The sequence below is a fragment of the Phoca vitulina genome, unplaced genomic scaffold (genome assembly GCF_004348235.1).
Source record: "Phoca vitulina isolate PV1807 unplaced genomic scaffold, GSC_HSeal_1.0 scaffold52, whole genome shotgun sequence".
Taxonomy (NCBI): Eukaryota; Metazoa; Chordata; class Mammalia; order Carnivora; family Phocidae; genus Phoca; species Phoca vitulina.
The window spans coordinates 7,101,911-7,129,627 of record NW_022589755.1 but is presented as its reverse complement, the minus strand read 5'-3'; the positions used below and the strand labels follow the sequence as shown (position 1 = coordinate 7,129,627).

The window sequence follows — 27,717 nt, the reverse complement described above, 5'->3', positions numbered from 1 at the left end:
CCCCAGCTCCCAGCACTGGGTGGGGGACAGGAAAAGGCGAGAGGAAACCCGGCAGGAAGAGCGGGGAGGGGGCGTCCTGTGAGGGGACTGGGCCTGGGGGAGGAGATCTGGGTAGGGCTGGCCTTTCCCTGCTCCTTGATTCTGGAATTATGTCTCAGCCGGTTGGGCCCTTCCAGGACTTCGGAGCCAGCGTCCCGGCCCCTCCTGCCAGACCTCTCCTCTGGGGAAACCAAAAATTAGGATCAGACCAGAGGAATGAGTCAGATATTTATTTAGACAACCAGATAAATCTTTATTTCGGCCTTGATGGTGTGGCTTTTTCCTCTGGAACCTGGGGCTGCTTGGCAGGCTCCTTCTTGGTGTCGAAACAGGACTTGATGGAATTGATCACCTTCTCAGGTCGAAAGCAAAGTATCCTGGGGGGAGGGTGGGGTGCAAATAGGGGAACCAGATGAGGTCCTAACTGAGTGAGGGACCCCCCCCCCCAGCCTCCCTATATTTAATCTAATTCTAGCAGTGACCCAAGCTTAGTCCACCTAGGTAAGGCCCACCCTATTTTCTAAGCCCCATCCCCAACGGAAGTACAGCTCTCAGTATTTCCCTAGCTCCCAGACCCCCTCCTGCGTTAGGAAGTTGGAAATCCCGCCCCTTGCTCCAAGCCCTGCCTTCTTCAGTGGGCGGCTCACGCGGTCGTAAAGCCGATTATCAGCACCACAAAGCCCCAGATCAGCAGTCCTATCAGACGGCCTCTCAGCAGGTTCTCAGACTTCGGACACTGCGTCGGCGTAGGCTGGATGGTTGAATCCCCCTGACCTGGGGCCTGCCCACCCTGGCTGATGTTTGACGGTAGCTCTTCAGAGATCCTTCCGGGCAACACTGATAGAAGAGAGGGAAGGAGCAGTCCTGGGAGGGCATGAAGGTCCCGCCCTGGCCAAGGCAAGCCCGCTCTACTCCAGCCCGCCCCAAGGAGAGAATCACGCCCCTAAGTGCGTGAAGCCCTGCCACTGTGGCGGGAGGGCCACACCCAGGGCACGAAGCCACACCCTCGTGGCCTGAAACCACACCCCAACGGAAAGTTAAGCCCGCAGACCACGCCCCTGAAGCTGACTGCCTCCACCCCCAGGACCCTGAGTCCCACACTACTGTCAAGCCCCCAGCACTAACCTTTGACTTGATAAAAGATGATCGTGGCTGGGATGGATCGCACACTGTCCAAACTGCAGCGGTAGACACCCGCATCCTCTGCAGTCACCGCGGTCTTGATCAGGGTGGAATTTTTCCCCTTGGACAGCAAGGTCTCAGAATCTTTCCCCCAAACCTAGACCCAAGCTCAAGGGGTCACAGAGGCCTGGGAAATTCAGGGTTTAGGGTTGTACAGGGGTGAGATCATCACGGGCCTCATGGTGGGGGACATGGGAGTCCAGGGTGTACTGGTCAAGACATGGGGTCCCCGGGGATCAGTAGAAGCCAAACCTGGTAGGTCATGGGTCATAGGGATTGTGAGTGCAAACCTGTGGATACAGGGATCAGGGGGCTCACACAAGCCTGATGGACTTGGGGTTCAAGGGTTACAGGACTTAGAGGGCCCCACCCTGAAAAAGCTGTAATCGGTCAGGCCTTGAGAGAGTCGATGCCAGTTGAGCTCACAGTTCAGGATCAAGTCTTCCATTTCATGGACTGTGACTAGGCGCACTGGGGATAGGGGATTACGGTGGGATGCTTCTTCAAAGTTCGGGGCCTTCCTCAACTCCCTCCCACTTGGTCTCGGCCCTGCCTTTTCTCGCCTGCCGGCTCCAGGCTCCGCCCCCTCTAGATTCAGTCTCTCCTCTGGCTCCCCCCCTTTCGCGCCGACCCCCCCTCCTGCTGGCCCCAGCTCTCTCACCCCCGCAATCAGTGCTCTTTCGACAAGTGTGAACCTGCTTCTGGCAGGTATTGCACCAGATCAGACTCTGCAACATCATACCTGAAGGGGCAGGATCAACGCTGTATTCGCCCTGAGAGGCGAGGCTAAAAGGGGAGGGCAGGGTCAAGGACTGGGGCGGGGTCAGGGGCCCAATCCCTAGGAGGTCAGCCCAAGGGGCGGGGGTAGAAGGCAGCCCCGCAGGAAGAGGGATGGAACCAGGCTCGGTAAAGAGTGCAGTAGAATACGACGCGCTCCCCAGTAAGTGCGCAGTGCAGAAGGAATGTGGAACCTCTCAGACGTGGAGAATGAAGAAACATCGAGACCCAAAGGGGGAGGAGAACGGCTGGGTATTAACGGAGCGACCATGAGGGATAGAGGACCAGCTCCCATAATCCGCACTCACCACATTTGTTGGGACAAAAAGCTGCGTCAGAAGAAAGAAAGAAAAAAAATGATTATCATATTTCTAAGTTAAAGGAGATGAGAGAGGGCAAGGGAATAGGTTGGGGTTTGGGCTCTTGGGTTTGAGGGAGGAAGAACCCAGGTGCCTGGATCCCTGGGTCCAAGGGGAGGCGGAGCTGGGAGAGCTGAGGGGCTGGACCTGGAGAAGCAGGGGGCTGGGGTCAGGGACTCTGGGACTGTTGAAGAAAGGGGCTGTGGTCCCTGACGGACTCCCATCTTCCCTCACCCTCTTTTTGGAACTGAGCTGCAAAGCGGGCAAACATATCCTTTTGCAGGTGCAACATCCAGTACATCTCCTTCACGAAAAGTTCACCTGGGGAGGAGCAGGGTGACACACAGTGCTTCCCCTCTCCCTCACTCATCCCAGGAGTGAGGTACAGGAAGTCTGCTTCTGTCGGAAGAGCCTGGCATTCCACTTTGGGGTCTTCTCCGGGAGGGACAATGAAATTGACCACTTAACATAATGCTGGCCACTGAGCTAAGGGACAGCTGGGACTGTTTTGATCTTCATTTTAGAAGCGACAAAGCTGCGAAATCCCTCACTCAAGGCCACACGGTTAGGAGATGACAGAGCCGGAATCTGAACCTAGGCAGTTTGGCTCCAGAGCCACTACCAGACCAGTTGTCACCAACTATCACTTCTCCGGAAGATTCTGGAGCCCCTCCGCTGGCCCCTCTGTGCATTTACCTTTTACATTACTGTCTGTGATACGTCTCAAATCCTTCAGAAAACTCCAGGATGCCTTTTCCAGTGTGGGCTTATCTGGAGGGGTGGGAGGTGGGGATGCAGGGAGGGAGAGATAGAACTCCAGATTCCAAGCCTCACCGTCTCCTTGGCTCGCCTATTCTTAGAAACTACAATACCCATGAGGCTACTGGGCAAGGATAGGCCTGGTAAAGGGATTGTCTGCCCTTGCCTTCTGGGAGTTGTAGTTGTTGGTTTTTTTTACACAAACTTGCAGGCTAAGCGATGGGGAACACAGTATTTACTAGCCTTGGGTAAGGCCCAGAATCTGCATTCCAGCCTTCTACATTCCCGAACCCAGTAGACTCTGCCTCCATCCCTGCCCTCCCTGCCCCCGCCCCTCCGCCCCGGCCCCGCCCCCAGCAATCCTAGCCACAGACCCCTCCTTTCCCAGGACTCAGGATTTCCACACTCTTCCCTGCCCTCACCGATAACCCCCATATAGGAATCCTCTTCAATTGGCAGGTCCTTGAAATCCAGCACGGCTTGTTTTACCCTTTGCATAAAGCTTCGGTGACGATCGGCCGCCAGGCGGCCGGGCAGGTAATCCGTCTCCAAGGATTTTAGCGCCTCCACGACCTTTGCAGCACATAGGATACAGCCCCGGGCAGGAAGCAGGCAGCCGGCCAGCGCCGCCACCAGGAGGGGAAGTTGCGGACCCATTGCGGCCAGAGCGCTCAGTCCGCGCAGGGGGAGGGGGAAGGGGAAGGGTCCTTTCGCCCCAAACGTTCACGCTAAGTGGAGAGAAACCCTTCCCCGAGACTAAACCCCCCAATTTGCAGGGCGCACACTTCTCGGTTAGGAAACCGAGGTGTCCGGAGACCCGATGCGCCCTCAACAGCCGCTGCCCGACCTTGACCTTGAATGTTGTACCCTCAAATACTAGGGTCCGCTGAAGAGCCGAATCCAGGCTGAGGGCTTTTAGAGAGGAGGAGCAGGCCACGTCCTTCCACTCTGCTATTTTCCCACGACTAAAATTAAGGATTTTGTTGGGGGCGAGGGTGAGGTCGGTCGCGTGATATGGAGAGCTTTCTGACTGGAGTCACAGTCACCGTTCGCCCCGGTCTAGGAGGAATTCCCACAGCTTCCCCCTTCTAGCTTCCCACGTGGGGCCCCAACTCCCCAAAAGATACTCCCGGGGAGTTTTCTCGGCCCCGCCCACAAGCCCAACGCTGAGTCTGATAGGACCGCAACAAAGGGAGACTCCGCCTATCGTTCCATGATATCACAAGAGGTGGCCGTCCTTTCAGACTAGAATTTTCCCAGCGTCTACCGAGAGGAAAGTTATCTTGTCCCTTCCGACTTCTAAAGCCAAGGAAAGGGCTTCTGGGCTTCAGCTTCCTCCCGTCTCCGGATCCAGGCTTCCGGCTAGGTGCACGTGGCCTTTTGGAAACTTGGAGTCGAGCCACGAAGATGAGGGAAGTGGCCCTTTCTAGCCCTAGGACTACGACTCCCAGGAGGCCCTGGGGCCTCTCCCTGGCCAGCCAGATGGCTATATGGGAAATGTAGTTCCAGAGTTACACACTTTGCTCACTCCCTCCTCCACCTTCTCTCCCTAGCCCAAGGGGCTTGGTGCCAAGGTTCCAGAAGAAAGAGGCCTAGAGCCAATAGTGAGAAACTGGGGCTCTACAGGTCCTGGAAGGTCTCTCCTCTTCTGCATCATTGAAACAGGCCACCAGAAAAACAGGCAGCACTACTCAGCCAACTCTGAGAACAAGAGGCTACCAGATCTGAGCAGGACAATATCCCTAGACATGAATAATGAGTCCCTGGCAGTTCCGTACCTTTCCTCCTACACACACACACACACACACACACACACACACACGACTCCAAAAAACCTGCAGACACAGGGGTTGGCGATGTGGACTTTTAATTCATACCTCCCTCTTCCCCACCTGGAGCAGCTGAATAGGGAAAGATCCCTCAAAACTCCCTGAGAAGACTAAAAAAGGGGTCTGCATTCTTCTGGGTAAACGGGAGATGCGATCAGAGTTGTCTGCAATAAAGCTAGCTAGCCACCTTCACCCCCTTCGAAAAGCCTCAAGGGGTTCCTGAAATCTGAGTCCAGAATCCCATCCTCCTTGGCCAAACCCTGTGCTCCTTCCCGCCTGGGTTTGAGGATAGTCTGGAGTCTGAATACCCTCAGATTCTTTCAAACCCGAAGCTGTGAAATCGGGGGCAGACAGGGGTTGGCAAGGGACACAAGGCCAGCTGCTTTCTGTAAGCCCAAAGGAAATATTCAGGCCGGCTGAATTCCAGAAAATCGATCCCATCATCACCCGCCCACCCCCAGCCCTGCAGCAAAGGAGCAAACGTCTGTAATTGGGAGAGGCGACCTAACTCAGAGCCACCTTGTGGGGTGCTTGTCTTTGGCAGTTTTTGAGCTTAAAAAAAAAAAAAAAGTGTTCCTACATTTCTGGAAAACTTTGCTCCAGAAGCTGCTGCAATTCAGCAGCCGCCCCCCTCCCCCACCTCCCATGTTTTCGCCTATCTGCTCAAAAAAGAGTCTTGGTCTTTTTTTTTCCGGGGCTGAGAGGTTGGACAGATTTCGGGTCTGCTTGCAGCTACAGAGAGTTTGTCTTCCACCAATCTTTCTGGCAGTGGTTGAGGCGTTGAGCTTCGGATTGTACCTTCCTGAGATTCTCCTGGAATTCCAGAACTCCATCCCCTCTGGAAGAGCCCTGCAGGATTCTTCACAGGCACTAGAATTGACCCTCTCTAGAATGGCTGCATGAAACACAGAAGGGGAGTTGGTGAGTGCTTGCTCTAGAATACCGACAGATTCCTTCAGTCCTGGAGATGAACCTCTCTTCTAGAAAAGACCAGGGGCAACATTAGAAGGGGGAGTCCTGTACTTGGGGTGCAGCCATCTAGAAGTACTCCAGAAATGGCCTGGGAGGAGCAGGTAGGCATTGCCTTCTAGAACTGACATGAGCCTCTCTGGGCATTGCCAACCAACAGGAAAAGATCTTCTGCTGGTTCTAGAATGTCCAGACAGCTACAGAAAGCCCTCTTTTCTCTCCAAGCTGCCAGGCCTCTGGAGATGCATAAATGCTGGCCCAAGACTGATCAGCAATTCCAGAAAGTCTCCCTGCTGCTCAAGGCCCTGCCAGTGACTGGAGTGCAGACAAGTCCGCATTAATACCCACCCACTCGGGCAGGAAGGCGGCCTCAGGCTTAAAGATCTTAAGGAAGTTGGAGTTAGGCAGGGTGAAGTTGGCCAGGTAGACAGTGTCTCCACCGGCCAGGTAGGCAGCCCAGAAACCAAAGGTCCCAATGGTCATGATGGTGTGGTTGCACTGCGTGAGCAGTGCAAAATCCTTCCCTGGTGAGTCCTCCTGCCCGTCGCCAGCAAAGATCACATCCCCCCAGGAGGTGTCAATGTTCTCCCGACACCAGGCCATGCCGTTGCTGACGACCACAAAGATGGGGGCTTCGTGCCGGGCCCGGAACCAGTCCATAGCCTGCTGGAGGTAAGCGCGATCGCCCACCACACCCTTCCAGCGATGGGGCATGACTTGCAGGTAGTCCCCGCGGCGCACGTGGACACCCACAAAGGTGCGAGGACGGTCCCCCGTGTGGCCCAAGCGGAGCTGGCTCAGTAGACCCTGGGCCTCCTGCCGCAGGTGTTCGTGCAAGGTGAACTCGCGGCGGATCTGGGCGCGGAGATGGTGGAAGAAGGTCCAGGAGCAGGGGAAGCCCGTGAGCTTCAGAAAGGCATCCTCCAAGTGGGCATAGTCCTCCGACATCCAGTCATGCAGCTGCAGCTCCCGCCATGGCGTGTGGCCGTCCACCTCGGGGGCCAGCACGGGCAGGGTGATGCGGAACACGGGGGCGAGGGCGGCATGCATGGCGGGCAGGATGAACGCCTGGCGACCGTTGAGCTGGGCCAGGGCCAGCAGCGTGGCATACTGCCCCATCTGGTTACCGAAGCGGCCGTCTGGGTAGATAGTCCAGATTCCTGAGAGGGAGGCAGGGGGCTTGAGACAGGGAAAGGAGGTGTTGGGGGCCATCGGTGAGCCCGACAGGCAGAAGATGGCCACGGGGGGTGTCAGGAGGCGGCGGTCGGGACACAGGGCAGTGAGGTCTAGGCCACTGTGAAACAGGTCTTGGTGGATGTGGAGGAAGAAGACGGCTGAAAGAACACAGACTAGCAGGAAGGTCAGACAGAGCTGCCGTCGGCTGGGGGCCCACGTGGCTGCACAGGAGGAAAGGCGAATTAGCAGGTGCTCAGAGCCCCAGGACGAATGTCAGGGAGCAGAGGACGGGCGGGAGGAGGGTACTAAGGATTCAGACTCCTGGGTCCGAGGGAAGGGGAATCAGGGTCCTGGATCTGAGGGAGGAGAAGCGGGGAGCTTGGAATTTCGGGGGATGGGGATGGGAAATGGTGCTTTCCAAGATAGGGTCTAGGATCCAGCATCTCATCTCCACATCTTGGAATCTGGCTCCCCAGGCCCCGAAGGCCCACTGAAGCTGAGCAATGTTCCACCAACTCCCTTCTCAGGTGTACCTGGGTGGCGGGGGTGGGGTGGGGTGGGGAGGAGATGGGCAGCCTCCACCATGGAGGTGACAGGAGAGACAGGCCAAGCAGAACAGGGGAGGCTGGGAATGGATGAGGGATCTTGGTTCCTGGAGGAGCAGGAGTTGCGGGTGGGGTGGAGACTCCCGGGGTCCTAAGGGGCGAGAGGTTGGGGGTGCAGTTCCTGGGTCCCAGGCATCCGCTAGTCCCACTCACCTGAGCTCCTGGCGGATGGCACATCCGCAGTCGGCTTGGCGGGGCTGGAGCGCGCCGTCCTCAAGTGCAGCCCACATCCGCCCGCCCCCGGAACCCCGAACTCCAGGTCCCAAGGTTCAGCAGCCCTCCCCTCCATGCCGCTTCCCCCGACTGGCTCCAAGGGCTCGAGGAAGAGAGAAAGGAGATAGGCGCGGTTCCGAGGCTCGCAGCCTCCGCCCCTCCGGGGCGAGGCAGGTAGGTCCGAGGCGGAGCCCCGCCCCCGGCCTGACGCCCCAGGCTAGGGTGGTAGCCCCCGCCCCCTGCCCTCCCCAGACCCGGGACCCTGCGCCCAGCCCCATCCTCCTCGGCCTCGGCCTCGGCCAGCCACAGGGCTCTCCAGGGCCGGCCTACCTGGCCTCCAACAGCGGTATCCTTCGTGGACGTGGACTTCTAGCGCCCAGACGCAATGCTGGACCCAGGTGCTCGGGTCCATCGACTTCTCCCCCTTCTCCGGCGCCCGGGCTCACAGTCTGCCCCGGGTACCTGGATGGTCGGAGCCCGGCCACTCCCCGGCCGCTAGGGAGGACCCGGACAGCAGGCCCGCGCGGGGAGGAAGATCCTGCGCCCTCTGCCTCGTCCTGCCGGTGGGGGTGAAGAACCTGTTCGCCAGGCTGCTCCTGGAGCGGATGGAAAACCTCCTCCAGCTCCCAGACGTGGGAGCCTCCGGCCGTAGGTGTCCCCGCGCACAGCAGGGGCCGCTGATCCCCCAGGTCGGCGCCGAGCACCTGCAAATTCCAGAGTCGCGGCCCCCAGCCTCTCCTACAGACGGAGTGGAGGATTTGGCACCTGACCGCTCCTTTCTAGAAGGGCACCTCCCGGAGGCAGGCTCTCTCCCGGAGCACAGGAAGGAGCAAGCGGGCGTGGAAGCCAGTTTATCTTCCCAGCCTCCTGGTTGGGGTCCAAGGCTTCCCTCTGCAGCACACCTGAAGCTGTTCCCATCGTCAAGGTGGCCCTACCCACCCCCACCCCCACCCTGGCCGGAGCAGGGTGACCGTGGGCATTCAATAAATCAAACCCAGGAATTTGACGTCACTCTCCAGAGATTTGACCCTAAATGTCTCCAGACCCAGGAGTCCCGCCCCCAGGCCTCCCCTTCCTCAGACGCGGGACTTCCAACCCCAGCCCCCTCCTCAGACAGAGAAGTTCAGGTCTCCAGTGCCCTCCTCCCTCGGCCCCAGGTGGCCAGCCTCTGTACCTTTAGTTTCCAGGAAACTGTCCACCCCCTCATTCCCTTTGGGCTCTTGCCTCTCATTTCCCCCTCCAGAGCCTGGCTTGGCTACCAACGCTGAGTCAGAGACTCTCACCCTCCCCCCTGCCCCACGCTATTTTGAGAGCACTTTTCTGGGCCTGGAGGTAGCTTCTCTGGTGAAAGAAACACCAGGATTGCATCAGGGAGGAGAGAGGCCGGACGTTTGGTGCCGGAGGAACGTCTGGGCTGGGATTGGTGAGGTTGAGGTCAGGACGCCTCTGTCCCAGCAGAGGACGCTTTGGTCATGTGGCATTCACTGCCTTCCTGATGATCAAGGAACGTCAGCGTGTGACCCCAGAAACCTAGAAATTCAGGTGGCATGCAGAAATTCCAGTTATGGGACGCCGTCTGCGTCCCCATCAGCCAGGGAGGCAGATTTCCAGCCCCCCCCCCCAGCCCTCTCCTCCCTCAGACTCCAGGGGTCCTGGCCCCCAGCCCCTGTCACCCAGGTCCCAGTTCATCAGACCCCTATCCCCCTGATTCCTCAGACTCGGGAGTCCAGGCCCCCATCTGGAAGGACCCCCTGATTGCATCATCCGTTCAGCCTGATCTGGCCACGGTGGAATCCTAGCTCCTGCCAAGTGGGTCAAATATCATGGGTCAGGTGTGGGGAAGGTGATTGGGCGAGTCTGTCTGGATATAAATTTTGGAGTCCCTGCATCCATTCTAAGAGACCTGGGTATTCGGTTCAGCTGGGAATCCACGTGTGAGAGGACCCAGGCGTTCAAGCAGCGATCCGTGGATCTGCTCTCCCAGACAGCCAGGCTCTGAAATAGAATCTATACCATTCCGCTCATCAAATCTCAGACCCCAGATCTCGCCTGAGGACGTGAGCCATTGATGGGCTGGGAGGAGGCCAGGTCTGAGCACCTGGGGCTGTGGGTCCCTGTGCTGGCTGTCCTTTTCCTGGAAGCCTGCCGGGCACACCCTATCCCTGACTCCAGCCCCATCCTCCAATTTGGAGGCCAAGTTCGTCGGCGGTACCTCTACACGGACGATGCCCAGGAGACAGAGGCCCACCTAGAGATCAGGGCTGATGGCACAGTGGGGGCGGCTGCCCGCCGGAGCCCCGAAAGTGAGTGTGTAGACCAGGGCCTGGTCTGAAGGAGGAGGGGCCGGAGGCCTGGACCCCTGGGTCTGAGGAAGGAGAGGGCTGAGGCCCTGCAGTCCTGGGTCTGAGGGAGGAGGGCCTGGGGGCCTGGACTCCAGGGTCTAAGAGAGAGGGGCCTGGGCAGAGGCCCTCTGGGTCCCTGACCACTTTCTCCCCTCAGGTCTCTTGGAGTTGAAAGCCCTGAAGCCGGGGGTCATTCAAATCTTGGGTGTGAAAACATCCAGGTTCCTGTGCCAGGGCCCGGATGGGACACTGTATGGATCGGTGAGTTTCCAGGGTCCCCCTCCTTGTGCTCCCCCCTTCCTCATGTCCTCTTTGTCCATCTGGGGTACCACGTCTGGCACCTGCGGCCTGGGCCAGGTCTGGTCCTGTGCTCTCCACGTGCCTGCTCCACGCCAGCACCCCATGTGCATGTGGGAGCTGACCTTGTCAATGTTTACAAGAAGAGGAAACTGAGGCTTACGCAGGGACACACCAGCTGCCAGTCACGAGGCCTGTGAATGACAGAGTGGCCTGAGAGGCTGAGTCTTGTGACTCGGGACCCCTGGTGGCCGCATGGGCTCCTACATGTCCCGTTCCTGCTGGGCGCAGGGTCGCTCTGAGGACCTATGGCCTATAAAGTGACCGTGACCCCTGGGGGGAAGCCAGATGCCCTTGTCTGGACTCAGAGAGCCTCGACTGGAATATTCCTGTCTGTGAAGTGGGGACGGGGAGGTGGGCCTTGCAGGACTGCTCAGGGGGGAAGGAGGAGCCTGCTGCTGTTGTTCTTGTCCCGGAGGAGGGGGCTGGGGACCTGGACTCTGGATCTGAGGGAGGAGGGGCTCCCCCAGCTCCCTAGGAGTGTCTGGACTCCTGTATCCTGTTGGAAGAGAGCACTCTGTGGTCTGAAAGAAGAGAGAGCTGGGGGCCCGGACGTCTGGGTCTGAGGGAGGAGGGCGCCAGGGGCCCGGACGCCTGGGTCCTGCAGCAGGAAGGTGTGAAGGAATCCTATATCTCTGATCTGTCTTCTCGTCCCCTCAGCTCCACTTCGACCCCATAGCCTGCAGCTTCCGGGAACTGCTTCTCGAGGATGGGTACAACATCTACCACTCCGAGACACTCGGCCTCCCACTTCGCCTGCCCCCCCACAACTCCCCATACCGGGACCTGGCGCCCCGGGGACCTGCCCGCTTCCTGCCCCTGCCCGGCCTGCTTCCACCCCCCCCAGAGCCTCCAGGGATCCCAGCGCCCGAGCCTCCTGATGTGGGCTCCTCGGACCCCCTGAGCATGGTGGGGCCTTCGCAGGGCCGAAGTCCCAGTTACGCTTCCTGAAGCCACAGGCTGTTTATTATGGGGTCTCCTCTATTTATTGGGTTATTTATCTTATTTATTTTTTTATTTTTCTTACTCGGGATAATAAAGAATCTGAGAGGAGGACCCGAGTGAGCCTGTGTGTTTGAGGGAGGATATGGGATCCGGCTGCCTTGTCTCCCATCGACCCCAAGAACCCTTGCGCCCATTGTCAGGAGGCTGTGGGAAGGTCCCAATCGCCCTCTGGGCCTCAGTTTTCTGCTCTGCTTAGGTGTCCCCAGGGACTGGACTATCCCTGCCCTTTGACAGGAGAAGGCTTGTTAACCTCCCCGCCTCCCCCACCCACCCCCAACTTCGTGCTTGTGTTGTGGAACTATTTTTCTGAGGTCCCTCAATAACAGGGGAACATTTAAACAATGACACCACAGACCTACAGCCTCATGGGAGATATAGTTTTCTGGGTCCACTTAGCACGAGGAGTTGGATGACATCTGGGTCCTCAGGGCCGGGGCAAGGACTCTTGGATCCTAGGGTTTTGTTTTTTTTTTAAAGATTTTATTTATTTATTTGACACAGAGAGACACAGCAAGAGAGGGAACACAAGCAGGGGGAGTGGGAGAGGGAGAAGCAGGCTTCCCACTGAGCAGGGAGCCCGATGCAGGGCTCGATCCCAGAACCCTGGGATCATGACCTGAGCCGAAGGCAGACGCTTAACGACTGAGCCACCCAGGCACCCCGGATCCTAGGGGTTTAATTGGTGTTAGATGGGACACTTGGGTCCTGAGAGATCAGAGAGCTGGACATCTGGACACCTGGGTCCCAGGAGAACAGGGGAAGAGGAACGTGGAACCCTGGTCTGAGGGAAGGACTGGAGGGTGGGAGTCCTGATTCTCAGGAGGAGCACTTAAGGATCTAAATGCATCCATCCAGGTACTTATGGACGCCGGAGTATAACCACTGTCACAGACTCCAGTCCCAGTGAGTGAGTTGCCCGTTCTCCCTCCCTTCCCACCACCTAGATTTCCACATTGCTCCTCGGGTTATTTCCCGGTTAGGAAAGACGGGAGGACGGAGATACAACACCTCCCCGGGGTTACGGTCAGCGCCCTCTGGGTCCCGGGTGTCTGACCCACTACTGCAGCCTCTCAGGAGTTGTGGTCTTGGACCCTTCATTTTTAATCCCCACGTTCAAATGAGAGGAACATCTCAGTGGAAGGGCGGGGATATCAGTGCAGGTCCCGGCTGCTCATGGGAGGGATTCAAGGCCCAGAGGAGATGAAAGTCTGCATCTCGTGGATGGGCGGTTTTCCACTCAGATGGCACGAGGCTGGCTCAGGTGGGGGACAGCGTTGTCACTGGAAGCAGAAGCCGAGATGCCAAAAAAGTCACCGGAAAGAGAGTTTTCATTCCTGGGGGGGGAGCTTCACCGGAGATGTAGGTTCTTCGTCAGAAGAGTCTGCCTGCCTCAGGAAAGATCTCCCTCGAGATCTGCCCCATCACCTCTCACTGCTTCTAGACTCCATTCTGGCAGCTTCCACAGGGTGAGGTGCAAAGTGTGGTCAGTGAAGAGCTGCGAAGCACACCCAAAGAACAGCGGCATCTCGCCCTTGAAATTGGTAGTGACCTGGGGGGCCAGTCTGGGAAGGGAACTTGCTAGAAATGCACATTCCCGACCCCGGACCTCTTGAATCAAAAAATTCTGGGGACTAGGCAAACTCCTAGACACAGAAATCAGCTTAGTGGTTACCCCCAACTGGCAGGAGGGTGGAACAGGAAGCCTATTATTTTCCCCCCGGGGCTTGCCATAACAAAGTACCACAAACTGAGTGACCTAAAACAACAGAAATTTGCTCTCTCATGGTTCTGGGGCAAAAAAGTCTGAAATCAAGGTGTTGGCGGAGCCAGGCTCTCTGCAAAGGCTCTCAGGGAGGAGACTTCTTTGCTTCTTCCCAGCTTCTGATGGTCGCTGGCAATCCTTGGCATCCCTTGGCTGATAGACATGTCACTCCAAATCTCCATCTCCATCTTTATATGGCCTTTTCCCCAAGTGTCTGTGTGTGTCTGTGTCTAAATTGCCCTCTTGCAAGGACACCAGTCATATCAGATTTAGGACCTAGTCTACTCCAGGATGACCTCATCTTAATTTAATTACATCTACAAAGACCCTATTTCCAAATAATTCACATTCACGGGTTTCAGGAGAACATGAATTTCCAGGGGATGCTATTGAACTCAGTATGTACCCTGGCAGTTTCCTACTCTCATCTGGTCTCGCTCACGTGTAAGTATATTTAGGAGGGGTGTGGGCCAGGAAAGCTCTCCTGGGCTCAGAGTTCTTAAAGTTTACTCTTTGCTCTTTCCAGATGGTATTTAAAAATATAACCTCTCTTGGGGCGCCTGGGCGGCTCAGTCAGTTAAGTGTCTGCCATTGGCTCAGGTTGTGGTCCCGGGGTCCTGGGATCGAGCCCCGAGTCCAGCTTCCTGCTCAGTGGGGAGTCTGCTTCTCCCTCTCCCTCTGTCCCTGCTCATGTGCTCTCTCTCTCTCGCTCACACTCTCTCTCCCAAATAAATAAATCTTTAAAATAAATAAATAAAATAAAACCTCTCTTATTGGGGCACCTGGCCGGCTCAGTAGGAAGAGCATGTGACTCTTGATCTCAGGGTTGTAGGTTCGAGCCCCACGTTGGGTGTAGAGATTACTTAAAAATAAAATCTTTAAAAAAGGAAAAAATACATATATATAACCTCTCAGTATATCAAACTCTCCAAAATTGTGTAGACAGATCTGTTTCCTCCCCCACCAGTATCTGAACCTTTTCTCCCGGAGTTCCGGCCAAAATCAATCTGGGTTCTCCTTCCATTAATTTTCACAAGAATAGAGCTTAGTCCAACCACTAAAAAGAAAGGATAATTATGTAACCCGATAGAGGTGCTCATTATTGCTATAATGGCAATCATATTACAGTATGTAAATGTATCAAATGAACATGCCATGCGCCTTGAATTTATTTATTTATTTATTTATTTATTTATTTATTTATTTTAAAGATTTATTTATTTGACACAGAGAGAGAGACAGCTAGAGAGGAAACACAAGCAGGGGGAGTGGGAGAGGGAGAAGCAGGCTCCTGACTGAGCAGGGAGCCCGATGCGGGGCTCGATCCCAGGACCCTGAGATCATGACCTGAGCGAAGGCAGACGCTTAACGACTGAGCCACCCAGGCGCCCCTCGCGCCTTGAATTTATACAATGTTATATGTCAACTATATTTCAATAACATTTTTTTAAAGCACGGAGCTTTGTCCTTCCAAATGAGAGATTCTTGGGGGGGCCTGGGTGGCTCAGTCCGTTAAGTGGCGGACTCTTTTTTTTTTCCTCTAAGATTTATTCATTTATTTGTTTGTTTGTTTATTTGAGAGAGAGCACGAGAAAGAGAGAGAGAGAGAGCACAAGCAGGGGGAGAGGCAAAGGGAGAAGCAGGCTCCCTGCTGAGCTGGGAGCCCAATGTTCAGTCCCAGCACCCTGGGATCATGACCTGAGCCGAAGGCAGACACTTAACTGACTGAGCCACCCAGGAGCCCCAAGCAGTGGACTCTTAATGTTAGCTCAGGTCTTGATCTCAGGGTTGTGAGTTCAAGCCCCAAGTCGTCTCCATGCTGGGTGTGGAGCCTACTTAAAAAAGAGAGAGATTCTGCTGAGGAACTGTGAGATCTCAGGGGACCCAGACCCCCACCCCAGCATCTTCCAACCTTCCCATCATCTGGACACCACCTACTATACTAATTGGAGCTGTGAGCCAGGGCGCGTGTGCGCGCACACACACTCACACACACTCACACTCACACTCACACATACTCACACACACTCACACACACACACTATTTGAGTGCGGCTGTTCTAACTGCTCTCACCAAGTCCTCAGCTATGAAGGCAACCTCTCCTCTAGGGGTGGGGGCTGGGGGGAAACTTCCAGGCTTGCTAGTTTCCTTTTCTTCCTATACCTCTATACTGGGACGGGCTCCGCCCCCACTCGTATTTCAGGGCTCCATGGGGGCTCCATTGTCAGCTGGTTTTGTGCAAGATGTCATTTGTGAGTTTTTGCTGTCCTAGTTGCTGTACCTGGATTTGCTTCTGTTGTTGTTTTGTGGGGATGGGGCTGGAGGAGCGGGTGGGGGTGGGAAGATTAAGAGACCGTGCCCCGCAACCTGAATCTCATCGTGAGGAGACATCAAACATTTTTCAGTCAGGAGGCCTTCTGCCAAACAACTGGCCTTGACTCTTCAAAAAAGTCAAGGTCGAGAAAGAGGAAGATGGAGGACAAGTTCCCATTAATGGACGCCAGCAGCAGTCCTTTGAGCAATCAGGTGATATCCCGGTTGTGAGTAAGACACCTGATGAAATTTGAATGAGCTCCGTGCATTAGATAGTAGTAATTGATCCATGTGAAATTTTCTGACTTGGATCATTGCATTGTGGTTATTAAAAAGAATGTCCTTGTTCTTAGCAAATACACACTGCAGGATTCAGGGACAAAGGAGCGTGGTACCTCCAGTGTTTTCTCAAATACCTCTGGAAATGTAAATATATAATAATACAGAGAGATAGTGACCGGATGATAAAGCAAAAGGGGGGCGGGAACAGCGAGAACTGGGGAGCCTGGAAAACATCTATGGAGTTCTTTGCACGAGTCTTGAAACTTTTCTGTAAGTTCAAAATTATATCAAGTAAAAGCTACCCCTGCAGAAAAAAAATCCCCGCTGCGACCCCACTGTTATCTCGCCTCTTTCCAAACATCCTTCTAAACGTACAGATGAGCTTAAGAGAAGACAGGAATTTCCAGATGTCCTCCCTCACAGAAGACGAAGAAGACGAAGAAGACGAAGACGAAGACAGAAGAAGAAGAAGAAGAAGAAGAAGAAAAAGAAGAAAAAGAAAGAAAAAGAAGAAGGAGGAGGAGGAGGGGGAGGAGGAGGAGGAGGGGGAGGAGAAGGAGGAGAAGGAAAAAAGAAAAAGAAAGAAGAAAAGGAAGGAAAGAAGGAGGGAAGGAAGCAAGGACATTGAACAGCAGGATTAAACAGCCTTGTCTCACCCCATCCCACCCTGCAATAATTATTTTATTTTATTTTATTTTATTTTATTATTTATTTATTTATTTATTTTTTAAAGATTGTATTTATTTATTTGACAGAGAGAGACACAGCGAGAGGGAACACAAGCAGGGGGAGTGGGAGAGGAAGAAGCAGGCTTCCCTTGGAGCGGGGAACCCGATGTGGGGCTCGATCCCAGGACCCTGGGATCATGACCTGAGCCGAAGGCAGATGCCCAATGACTGAGCCACCCAGGCGCCCCTATTTTATTTTTTAAAAGATTTTATTTTTAAGTCATCTCTACACCCAACACGGGGCTCAAACTCACAACCCAGTGATCAACAGTCGAAGGCTCCACCAACTGAGCCAGCCAGGCGCCCCAACCCTGCAATAACTTTAGATTGTAAAGCTTTCAGAGAAAAACGGTTTTTGAAATCTATTTTTTTTAATGATCAAATATGCACTTTCTTAACTATTTTTAAGTCTACAGTTCAGCAGTATTGAACGTATTCACATTATTGGGTAGCCAGTCCCCAGAACTTTTTCATCTTGTAAAATTCAACCTCTGTACCCATTAAACAACTCCCCATACCCTCCTTCTTCCAGCCCCTGGCCACCACCATCTACTTCCTGTTTCTATGAATTTTACCACTTTAGATACATCAGTGGAATCATAGAGTATTTTTGTGTGTGTGAATGTCTTACTTCACCCAGCATAAAGTTCATCCAAGGTGTTGTAGAATGTGTCAATATATCCCTTATGGTTAAATAGTATTCCACTGTATGGACAGACCACATTTTTGTTTTCTTTTTTTTTTTTTTAAAGATTTTATTTATTTATTTGACAGACAGAGACAGCGAGAGAGGGAACACAAACAGGGGGAGTGGGAGAGGGAGAAGCAGGCTTCCCGCCGAGCAGGGAGCCTGATGCGGGGCTCGATCCCAGGACCCTGGGATCATGACCTGAGCTGAAGGCAGACGCTTAATGACTGAGCCACCCAGGCGCCCCCACATTTTTGTTTTCTATGTACCCATCGATGGGCATTTGGGCTGCTTTCACCTTTTGGCCATTGTGGAAAAGGCTGCGATGAAAACATATGTACAAATATCTCTTCAAAAACCCTGGTTTCATTCTTTGGAGGATACACTCAGCATTGTATTGCTGGATCATATAGTAACTCCACTTTTAATCTTTTGAGCAACTGCCAGTCACGGTTAATTGTATGGGTCAGCTTGACGCGACGAAGGGATACCCAGAGAGGTGGTAAGACATTATGTCTGGGTGTGTCCGTGAGTGTATTTCTGGAAGAGATTAGCATTTGATTTTGCAAACTCATCAATGTGAGTGGACATCATAGAAAGCTATATAGATACACATAAATCCCTAACCAGATATATGATTTGCAAATATTTTCTTTTATCCCGTGGGTTGACTCTGTTGACTGTCTCCTTTGATGCACAAAGGTTTTTAATTTGGATACAGTCCCATTCTTCTATTATTACTCTTGTTGCCTGTGTTTTTGTTGTAATATCCAGGAAATCATTGCCCAATCCAATGTCACGACGCTGCCCCCCTCCACCCCACCCCACCCCCGCCATGTTTTCTTCTATGAGCTTTATAGTTTGGGTCTTTACGTTTAGGTCGCTGATTTAATTTCAGTTAATTTTTGCATGTGGTGTTAGGTAAGGATCCACCTTCATTCTTTGGCGTGTGGACATGCACAACAAATGAGCATCATTTGTTGAGAAGACTGTGGTGAGGTCTTTTAATGTCAGAAAAGCTTTTATGGATGGACACAAATATTCACAACTATTTGTTTCTTTGGTAATGATTAATGAATTTTTAAGCAATCCACTTTCCTCTAAATATTAGCTGACGACTTCCACAGCTAAAGATAGACAGCTTGTGCGTTTCATAATTTTAGATTTTTCCAAACATAAATCTATGAACTTCCACAAGCCTGGTATCTCAGATTCCCTTAAATGAGTGAAGTGCCTTGAAGAGAAGACAGTAATAACAAGCTTGATCATATTTTTTGCAAGTCAAATATACGAGATTTTTCTAAATGCCTTAAATATCTCAAGGACAGACAGATAGGAGTACAGTGATCAGCAAATCAATTTCTTTACATTTAACTGGTTACAAAGGTGCCAGTGTGCTGGATACAAATATGTTTCTTCAATACCTCTATTCTGATCAAGATTTTGATTTCCTGTATCAGTCCTGATACTTCTTATCAGTCCTGATACATCTTACTTGTGATTTTTCTTACCTTATAGGTAGGCTTCAATCATCCACAAGCTGAAGTTAACAGTTTGAGGGTTGAAGATTCAATCCTACGATATGAGCCCTGCTACCTTCCAAGTTAGTTCCCACCACGCCCGAATTCCATGACAGTTAGACTTTGTCACCATCACACGGATTAAGAAATTGATTTTGGGGGGCACCTGGGTGACTCCGTCAGTTAAGTGGCTGACTCTTCATTTCAGCTCAGGTCATGATCTCAGGGTCTCAGGTCATGATCTCAGGGTCATGAGATGGAGTCAGGCTCGGCGCTCAGCGGGGAGTCTGCTTGAGATTCTCTCTCTCCCTCTCCCTCTGCACGCCCCCCACTCTCTCTCTCTCTCTCAAATAAATAAATAAATACATTTTAAAAATTGATTTAACAGGGGCGCCTGGGTGGCTCAGTCAGTTAAATGCCTGCCTTCCACTCAGGTCATGATCTCAGGCTCCTGGGATCGAGCCTCATGTCACGGTCTCTGCCCAGCGGGGAGCCTGCTTCTCCCTCTGCTTGTGCTCTCTCTCTGTGTCAAATAAATAAAATCTTAAAAAAAAATAAAAATAAAAAATAATAAAAGTGATTTAACATTAAAAAAAAAGAAGAAGAAATTGACTTTACTGATCCTGATATATTTCCCACAGCTGTTCGCTCAGAGTGGCAAGTCTTCACGCCACAGCCTACAAAGCGTGTTCTAAGAGTGCTATTATTTTAATAGGCGGGGAGGTGAGATGATTTAGCAGCTACTTGCTCTGGGTCCCTTGTCTGTTAAGCGTGTGGAGCATCTCCTCTTTCTTATGCATTCACGGTGAGCCCTTCCCTCTGCGAGTTCTGGTGAGGCCGCACTGCTGTCTCTCTAGCATAAAGCTCACCCCCCAATTCTGTGACCCCTGTTGACAACCAAGAAGGCTGGCGGGGAGGCCCTGGCGGGAGACTAGGAGGCAGGAGGAGGAGCAAAGGACCCCCCCCCCCTCCAGTGCGAATGGTGCCAGCAGCCATGGGCAGAACTGGCTCCAGCATCTGGTTACTTTTGGCACTTCTAGCACCAGCCAGCTGAGCGGCTCAGGCAGGAAGATTTCCAGCCCCCTCAGACGGAGGTGCCACCTGCAGAGGCCACACCCTCCTGGAAGCCGGAGCGACAGCGGCCTGGGGCATCCCCACCCTCCCAGCCTCCAGAGGGACGAGTCCTACCCTGCAGAGCGCCACTCCTTCTCGTGCCTACAGTCCCTGGGGTTTGACTGCTTCTGATAACAGCTCGGTCTCCTACCTCGGGGATCATGGGTTGCTCCTCCCGCCTCCCAGTGCTCGCAGAACCAATTCCCTTTAATAAACTCCCTGTATTTGAAATACCTGGAGTGGTTTCTGTTTTCCTCAGCTGGCCCAGAAACCTGGTCTGTTTCAGGGCAACTGAAAGCCCTTGGTCAATTTTGAAATCACAGCTTATCTTTCCAGCAAAGCGAAAGGTCTCGAATACTGACAACTACAAAATGAACACATTCAAATGCCTAGACGTTAAAAAAAAAAAAAAAAAAGAGGATGAGAAATGAGAAAAACCAAGGCATTATTAAAAGACCAGGCCGGTTTGGAAAAGAACCAAATAGAACTTCTAGAAGGAATGAAACACACACGGAAATGAAATAGTCATTGAAACGAAAAGCTGACGGGAAGAGTCAAACAGCAGATTAGAAACAGCGAAAGGGAGAATCCATGGATTGGAAGGTGGATCTCAGTAGGTTACTGACAGAGACAAATGGATGGAAAATGGAAGAAGAGACACAGAAAGTAGAATAAAAAATTCCAATGGGGGGCGTCCGGTTGGCTCAGTCGGTTAAGCATCTGCTTTTGGCTCAGGTCATGATCCCAGGGTCCTGGGATCGAATCCTGCATTGGGTTCCTTCTCAGGGGAGATTCTGCTTCTCCCTCTCCCTCTGCCTGCTGCTCCCCCTGCTTGTGCTCTCTCTCTCTCTGTTAAATAAATAAATAAAATCTTAAAAAAAAAAAAGTATTATTTTGGGGCGCCTGGGTGGCTCAGTCTTTAAGCGTCTACCTTCGGCTCAGGTCATGATCCCAGGGTCCTGGGATCGAGTCCCGCATCGGGCTCCCTGGTAGGCAACAGGGCTCCCTGCTAGGCGGGGAGCCTGCTTCTCCCTCTGCCTCTCTCTCTCTGACTCTCATGAATAAATAAATAAAACATTAAGAAAACCAAGCAAAAACATTTCTAAACTTAAAAAAAAAAAAGGAAGAAAAGGATATAGTGTGAGGAGGAGTCTGCTGACACCAACTCTTTTAGAAGTGTTCCCAAATTCCAGGGCAGTGCGGGGAGGGACTTCTCCCCTCACACACCACCAACGAATCCCTGCTCGTGTCCAAGAATTCCAACTCAATTCCGACACTGTCTGCCTAGAGGCAGCATCGGACTCCACACGCTCAGACGGCCCTCCACCCCCCACTGCAGACATCAGTCTACATAAACCTTAGGCTGTGGTCTGGACCCACCCACTACAGATGGGAGCTTCCAACAACCTCCTCTGTGATGCTTTTAATTTGCTAGGGTGGCTCAGGGAAACACTTACTTGTGTTTATCCGTTTATGAAAGGATATGATAAAGAATATGAATCAACAGCCCGATGAAGAGATACATAGGGTGAGGTCTGGGGAAAAAGTGGGGAGCCTCTGTGCCCGCTCCAAGTACACCGCTCTCTCCCAGACCTCCATGTGCTCACCAGCCCAGAACTCTCCAGACCCAGGCCTTTTGGGTTCTTCTTCTTCTTCTTCTTTTTTTTTTTTTTTGTAAGATTTTATTTATTTATTTGACAGAGACACGGCGAGAGAGGGAACACAAGCAGGGGGAGTGGGAGAGGGAGAAGCAAGCTTCCCACTGAGCAGGGGGCTCAATGCGGGGCTCGATCAGGCCTGAGCTGAAGGCAGACGCTTAACGACTGAGCCACTCAGGCGCCCCTTTTCTTTTCTTTTTAACTTTAATTTATTAGCTTCCCCCCCCCCAATTTTTATTTAAGTAACCTCTGCACCCAACGCAGGGCTGGAACTCACAACCCCAATATCAAGAGTCCCATGCTCCACCAGCTGAGCCAGTCAGGTGCCCCTGGAGAATTCTCTCTTGACCTTTCCCTCCTCGCCCCACAAGACATCAACATCTATTTTCCTTAATAGACTTCTTTGATCAGGGTGTCTGGCTGGCTCAGTCCGGCGACTGTTGATCTCAGGGTTGTAGGTTTGAGCCCCACACTGGGCGTAGAGATTACCTAAAAAAAGCAAAATCCTAAAAAAGAAATAGACTTCTTTGATCAATTCCCCTGTCTGTTACCCCTCCCCTCCTCTGTCCCCACCCAAACCCTCAGCACCTACCTTGGGCATCTGCTTCCAAACCAGCTGGCCCCCCAGCCAGCAAAAACCCCTTGGGTGCTCCCCACTGTGCTGAGCTCTCCCCACCCCACCAAGGTCATCACACCCCATTCTGGGCCATTGTTCCCCCATAAACTGACCTTGCCTGCTCTACCCGAGGGCCTTAGGACTATTTGCTCAAAAAGAAACAAAAAAGAAAGAAGAATGTTTGATCCTATTCCCCCTGTTTAAATGCATCAGTGTTTTCTTTTTATGGCTTCAGGATTATGAGTCACAGTTTATTTTTTTTTTTTAAGATTTATTTATTTGACAGAGAGAGACACAGCGAGAGAGGGAACACAAGCAGGGGGAGTGGGAGAGGGAGAAGCAGGCTTCCCGCTGAGCAGGGAGCCCGATGCGGGGCTCGATCCCAGGACCCTGGGGTCATGACCTGAGCCGAAGGCAGACACTTAACGACTGAGCCACTCAGGCGCCCCTATGAGTCACAGTTTAAAGGCTTTCTCCACACCCAGGTTAGAAAGGAACTTTCCAATGTTTGCTTCTCATTCTTTCAGGTTTCGTATTTTACATTGAAATCTTTGAGCCATTTGGAGTCTATTCAGCGAATTATTTTTTCCATTCCTTCTTTCTATTGGGTTGATGGGGTTTTCTTTATTCCCGTTTCTTTCTTTCTTTTTTTTTATTTTAAGATTTATTTATTTATTTGAGAGAGAGAAGACAGCATGAGCAGGGAGGAGAGGGAGAGGCAAACTTTCTACTCAGCAGGGAGCCTGATGCAGGGCTCGATCTCAGGACCCCGGTATCATGACCTGAGCTGAAGGCAGACGCTTAACTGAGCCACCCAGGTGCTCCCGCATTTTTTTTTTTAAGATTTTTATTTATTTATTTGTCAGAGAGAGAAAGCACAAGCAGGGGGAGCAGCAGGCTCCCTGCTGAGCAAGGATTCCCCTTGCGGGACTTGATCCCAGGATCCCAGGATCACGACCTAAGCGAAAGGTAGACACTTAACCAACTGAGCCACCGAGGCGTCCAGGTCTCTTGATACTCCTAAACAAACCCTTTTCAACCACATTTGCCTTTATATGCTGACTTTGGAAAGCACCTAAGTGTGGGGGCTGGTTGTTTAACCTAACCAACCCTGTGGTTAGAGTTAAAACTTTCAGTCCCTTCCCCTGACCACAGGGAAGGGGAAAGCAATTGGAGGTTGAATTCATCACCAATGGCCAGTTATTTAATCAGTCATGTCTGTGTAATGAAGTGGCCATAAAACCCAAAAGGACGGGATTCAGGGAGCTCCCAGGTGGATGAGCTGCTGGAAATTTGGGGATTGTGGCACCGCCGGAGAAAACATGGAAGCTCCGTGCCCTTATCTGGCTGTTCCTGGGTTATATCCTTTTATAATAAACCAGGGATCTAGTAACGAACATTTCTCTGGGTTCTGTGAACCACTCTAGCAAATTAATCCAATCCAGGGAAGGGATTGTGGGAACCTCTGATCTGTAGCTCATGGGTCAGAAGCTGGAATTGGAACTGGTATTTGAAGTAGGGGGGCAGGGAGCAGGCTTGCAGGACCGAACCCTTACCCTGCAGGATCTGGGGTTCTCTTCAGATCAATGGCATCAGGCACTGAGTTAAATTGCAGGACCCCCAGCTGCTGTTGGAGAATTGCTTGGTGGTGTTGGAAACCACATCGGAATTGGGGTCAGAATCATGGACCCAGAGGTTCATTATCAGTGGAATGGGTAATAAACAGGTACATTCAATGGCAAACTCTAACCACGCAAAACAGCGTTAAGGGAAAGAAGTCCTGTTTTCTTTCTCCTCTCATACCTGGCTGGTTGGGGTGTGATCTCATAACATCCCGTCTGACCCGTTGGTCTGACCTTCAGAATGCACCAGAATCCCATCACTCTTTGCTCCTCCCACAGTTACCACCCTGGTCCTGCAGCCCCCCCCCCCCCCCCCGCCCCCCATGAGTGCCCCGGTTGAAAGTCCCGGCTTCCATCCTCTCCTCCCTCAGTCTGTTCCCCACACGGCCGCCAGATGGCGCCCGTTCCCACTTACGGAATGTCGAGTTCCTTTTCTGCTGGGAACTCTTTCCGTGACTCCAGGCTCATGCCTAGAAAAGCCTCAGTGCCCGCAAGGCTTTGAAATATCTGGCCCCTTCCCTGTCTGCGCGCCTCACCGTCTCGCCGTGGCTCGTTGACTCTGTTCTGGCCACACCTGCCTTGCAGTTCCTGGAACACGGATGGCACCTTCTAGCCTCAGGGCCCTTGTACTGGCTGTTTTCTCTGCGCGGAATACTCTTCCCCCAGACACCCACGTGGCTCATCCCTCACCTGCTTCAGGTGGCTGCTCCGAATCTACCTGCCATGGACAATTAAATGATATTAGGGAATCGTTGATTTCATTATGGGTGGCATCGTTGGAAGACACACACTGGAGGGGGGGAGGGCTGAAGATGTCTGGAATGAACTCTAAGAGGGTTCAGCAAGGGGCACCTGGGTGGCTCAGTCGGTTAAGGGTCCTGACTCTTGATTTCCGCTGGGATCATGCTCTCAGGGTCATGGGACCATCTATCCCCCAATCAGGCTCCCTCGGCCAAGAGTTAGCTTCCTCCGTCTCCTGCTCCCTCTGCCCCTCCCCCTCCCTCCACCTTGTGCTCGTGCCCATTTTGGGGACCCTGGCACCGCTGGAGAGAACATGGAAGCTCCGTGCCCTTTCCCCGTGCCTTATCTGGCTGTTCCTGGGTTATATCCTTTTATAATAAACCAGTGATCTAGTAAGGAACGTTTCTCTGGGTTCTCTGAACCCATCTAGCAAATCAATCCAACCCAAGGAAGGGACTGTGAGAACCACATTTACCAGTGTGTTGTGTTTACTCTCACCCCCACCCCCATCCCGTTGGAATGTGAGAGCCAAGAGGGCAGCCCTGTCCTCTTTTTTTAAAGATTTTATTTATTTACTTGAGCGAAAGAGAGAGCTCGAGTGGGGGAGAGGGGCAGAGGGAGAGGGAGAAGCAGACTCCCCGCTCAGCATGGACCCCAAGGTGGGACTTGATCCCAGGACCCTGGGATCATGACCTGAGCTGAAGGCAGATGCTTAACCGACTGAGCCACTCAGGTGCCCCTATTTTTTTCCTAAATATCTTATTTATTTTATTCAAGGATTCCTGAATGGGGCAGCACCCCATCTAGCAGGTAGGTAGGAGCTCCAAGGAGGTGTGCAAAACGAAAGACTTTTACAGGCAGAGGGACTGGGGACAAGGATGTTATATTAGCAAAAAGCGGATTGGTGGTGGCAAGGGCCCCTTCCTTTAGGGGATGGCAGGGGTCTACCAGGCAGGTGGCCTCCTGAGGGCTGGTGAGGTGATTTCAGATGGTTTAAGATGCCATTCCTGAAAGAGGCTGAAACTGTACCTAGGTTTAGTTGGATGTCAAGTCTCTGGTGATGTAGGGCTTGGCTTTGCACAAGTGATTCCATGTTGGACCTCGTGTCTCTTTTTTAGCAGTTTCGTGTTTAGTTTTTAGCAGTCTAGTGGTAGCTCCATCCAGCTACCAGCCTTAATGTGAGCAGGTAGCCATATGTGCAGTTTGAGACATCATGGCGGCCGGACCCCAGCCTCCTTCCGGCAGTGACAGTTGGTCCCAGTCTTGTGGTCAATGGGAAGCTGCCAGCCTCCTTTTCAGCTTTGAGGATGTGGCCCATTCTGGTCACTGAGGTGTGGGAGGTATGTCTTCGGAATCTCAGTGTTGAATGAAGACAGATGGGCATGACAAAAGAGCCTTTGCTGCTTCTCTGAGGACAACAGAATTGCCCCCAGAAAGGCAAGAGCATCGCCAAGAAGCTGACCAACATCCGTGGATGGTTGAGCTGCTGATTTAACAGACCCTGGACGTATGTTCTTGCCTCTTTCTCCTTACCATTATTCTTTACGACTATTCAGGTCATGAAAGATCAGAAAAGATGCACGAGAGGCGCCTGTGGGCTCAGTCAGTTGAGCACCGGACTCTTGATTTCGGCTCAGGTCCCGATCTCAGGGTTGTGGGATCAAGCCCTGTGTCGGGCTCCAGGCTCAGCGAGGAGTCTGCTCGAGATTCTCTCTCTCCCTCTGCCCCTCCTCCACTGCTCTCACTTGCTCTCTCTCTCTCAAATAAATAAATAAATCTTTAAAAAGAAAGAAAGAAAAGCTGGAGGACCTTCCCCACATAGGAGGAGGGTAAGCAGCCATGACAAGTACGGAAACGTGGGATCCCAGATTAGATCTAGATCACTGGGTGATTGTAACAGGATATAACCCAGGAACAGCCAGATGATGAGACGCAGAGGACCAGGCCTAGGGAAGGGCGCAGAGCTTCCAAGGCCTCTCCAGGTGCACCACCCTCCCCCCAAAATAAGTTCTTTTAAGAGATAAGCTGCAACAGTAGCAGATCTGTTGCTTATTTTATTATTTAACCAAGTCTCACATTAGCTTGCTACGTGCCAAGCATTGCTCGTGGACTTTTTAGTCCTGAGACCTCTTGACCCTCCTCCACGAGGACCCCCCTCCCAAGGGGCCTTAGTTAATGTGGGTTACACCCATCAATATTTATAGAATTAGAAATCACAACAATTAACCAAATATGTATTCATTAAGTCATTTAAAAAATAACAATACTTAACTAATGATGTGTTATGTTTACCTCGCTGGGCCTCAGGTTCTTCAGGAGGGCCTCTGCCTCATAATAATGGCTGTTTACCAGTCCTTTCCCTTCAGATGCAAATCTAGGACAAAAATCTGGCCCACCCTTTTGGGGCCCAGTTACTGGCCAGCAATTCAATTGGCTACTAGAGTCAGGGACTCTCCTTGGCTGTGATCAGCTCTGGCCATCGGGAAAGACAAAGAAGCAAAGAATCTTTTGACTGGAAGTCACAAAACAAAGCAAAACAAAAACCCTACAAAATACAAAAAAACCCAAAAGCAAATCACAACCTGACAAAAGTGGTTTAAACCAGTTTTTGTTTAATTTTGACTTTTTTTATCTATTTATTTTTTAAAGATTTTATTTATTTATTTGACAGAGAGAGACACAGCGAGAGAGGGAACACAAGCAGAGGGAGTGGGAGAGGGAGAAGCAGTCTTCCCGCTGAGCAGGAGCCTGATGCGGGGCTCCATCCCAGGACCCTGGGATCATGACCTGAGCTGGAGGCAGACGCTTAACGACTGAGCCACCCAGGCGCCCCTTAATTTTGACTTTTTTTAAAGCAAAACTAGAAATCAGGGTTTTTTTTTTAAGATTTATTTATTTATTTGAGATAGAGAGAGAGGGCACGAACAGGGGGAGCGGCAGACAGAGGGAGAAGCAGGCTCCCCGCTGAGCAAGGACCCAGGGATCATGACCTGGGCCTAAGGCAGACGCTTAACCGCTTAACCGACCGAGCCACCCAGGCGCCCCTAGAAATCAGGTTTAA

The 27,717-nt window shown here is 52.3% G+C and overlaps 3 protein-coding genes across 5 annotated transcripts; 1 reads left to right on the top strand and 2 right to left on the bottom strand.

Moving 5' to 3' along the window:
• Positions 1-682: 682 nt before the first annotated feature.
• IZUMO1 (izumo sperm-egg fusion 1) lies at positions 683-4,169 on the bottom strand. The gene is made up of 8 exons (XM_032388458.1): positions 3,539-4,169; positions 3,054-3,128; positions 2,592-2,678; positions 2,307-2,327; positions 1,883-1,963; positions 1,592-1,692; positions 1,165-1,318; positions 683-876 (listed from the first exon to the last, which is right to left on the bottom strand). The coding sequence occupies exons 1-8, from the start codon at positions 3,771-3,773 to the stop codon at positions 683-685; spliced, it is 948 nt and encodes a 315-aa protein (XP_032244349.1). The 5' UTR covers positions 3,774-4,169.
• An 805-nt stretch (positions 4,170-4,974) lies between these two features.
• FUT1 (fucosyltransferase 1 (H blood group)) lies at positions 4,975-9,575 on the bottom strand. Of its 3 annotated transcripts, none has more exons than XM_032388852.1 (4): positions 9,083-9,575; positions 8,239-8,504; positions 7,849-8,011; positions 4,975-7,311 (listed from the first exon to the last, which is right to left on the bottom strand). In XM_032388852.1, the coding sequence occupies exons 3-4, from the start codon at positions 7,982-7,984 to the stop codon at positions 6,212-6,214; spliced, it is 1,236 nt and encodes a 411-aa protein (XP_032244743.1). In that variant the 5' UTR covers positions 7,985-8,011; positions 8,239-8,504; positions 9,083-9,575; the 3' UTR covers positions 4,975-6,211. The 3 variants fall into 3 exon arrangements, with proteins under 3 accessions (XP_032244743.1, XP_032244744.1, XP_032244745.1); XM_032388853.1 differs by having other exon boundaries at positions 8,239-8,465; XM_032388854.1 differs by lacking the exons at positions 8,239-8,504; positions 9,083-9,575 and having other exon boundaries at positions 7,849-8,078.
• Positions 9,576-9,693: 118 nt separating this feature from the next.
• FGF21 (fibroblast growth factor 21) lies at positions 9,694-11,586 on the top strand. Its single transcript, XM_032388855.1, has 3 exons — positions 9,694-10,211; positions 10,408-10,511; positions 11,268-11,586. The coding sequence occupies exons 1-3, from the start codon at positions 9,977-9,979 to the stop codon at positions 11,556-11,558; spliced, it is 630 nt and encodes a 209-aa protein (XP_032244746.1). The 5' UTR covers positions 9,694-9,976; the 3' UTR covers positions 11,559-11,586.
• Positions 11,587-27,717: the final 16,131 nt, after the last annotated feature.

Coding starts and splice junctions, on each gene's coding strand:
- IZUMO1 (XM_032388458.1), bottom strand. CDS start 3,773: ATGGGTCCGCAACTTCCCCTCCTGGTGGCGGCGCTGGCCGGCTGCCTG. Junction 1,693..1,882: donor AAAGAGCACTGATTGCGGGG/GTGAGAGAGCTG, acceptor CCCTATCCCCAG/TGCGCCTAGTCACAGTCCAT. Junction 1,319..1,591: donor CCGATTACAGCTTTTTCAGG/GTGGGGCCCTCT, acceptor GCTTGGGTCTAG/GTTTGGGGGAAAGATTCTGA.
- FUT1 (XM_032388852.1), bottom strand. CDS start 7,984: ATGGAGGGGAGGGCTGCTGAACCTTGGGACCTGGAGTTCGGGGTTCCG. Junction 7,312..7,848: donor GCCATCCGCCAGGAGCTCAG/GTGAGTGGGACT, acceptor CCTCCTGTGCAG/CCACGTGGGCCCCCAGCCGA.
- FGF21 (XM_032388855.1), top strand. CDS start 9,977: ATGGGCTGGGAGGAGGCCAGGTCTGAGCACCTGGGGCTGTGGGTCCCT. Junction 10,212..10,407: donor TGCCCGCCGGAGCCCCGAAA/GTGAGTGTGTAG, acceptor TTCTCCCCTCAG/GTCTCTTGGAGTTGAAAGCC. Junction 10,512..11,267: donor ATGGGACACTGTATGGATCG/GTGAGTTTCCAG, acceptor TCGTCCCCTCAG/CTCCACTTCGACCCCATAGC.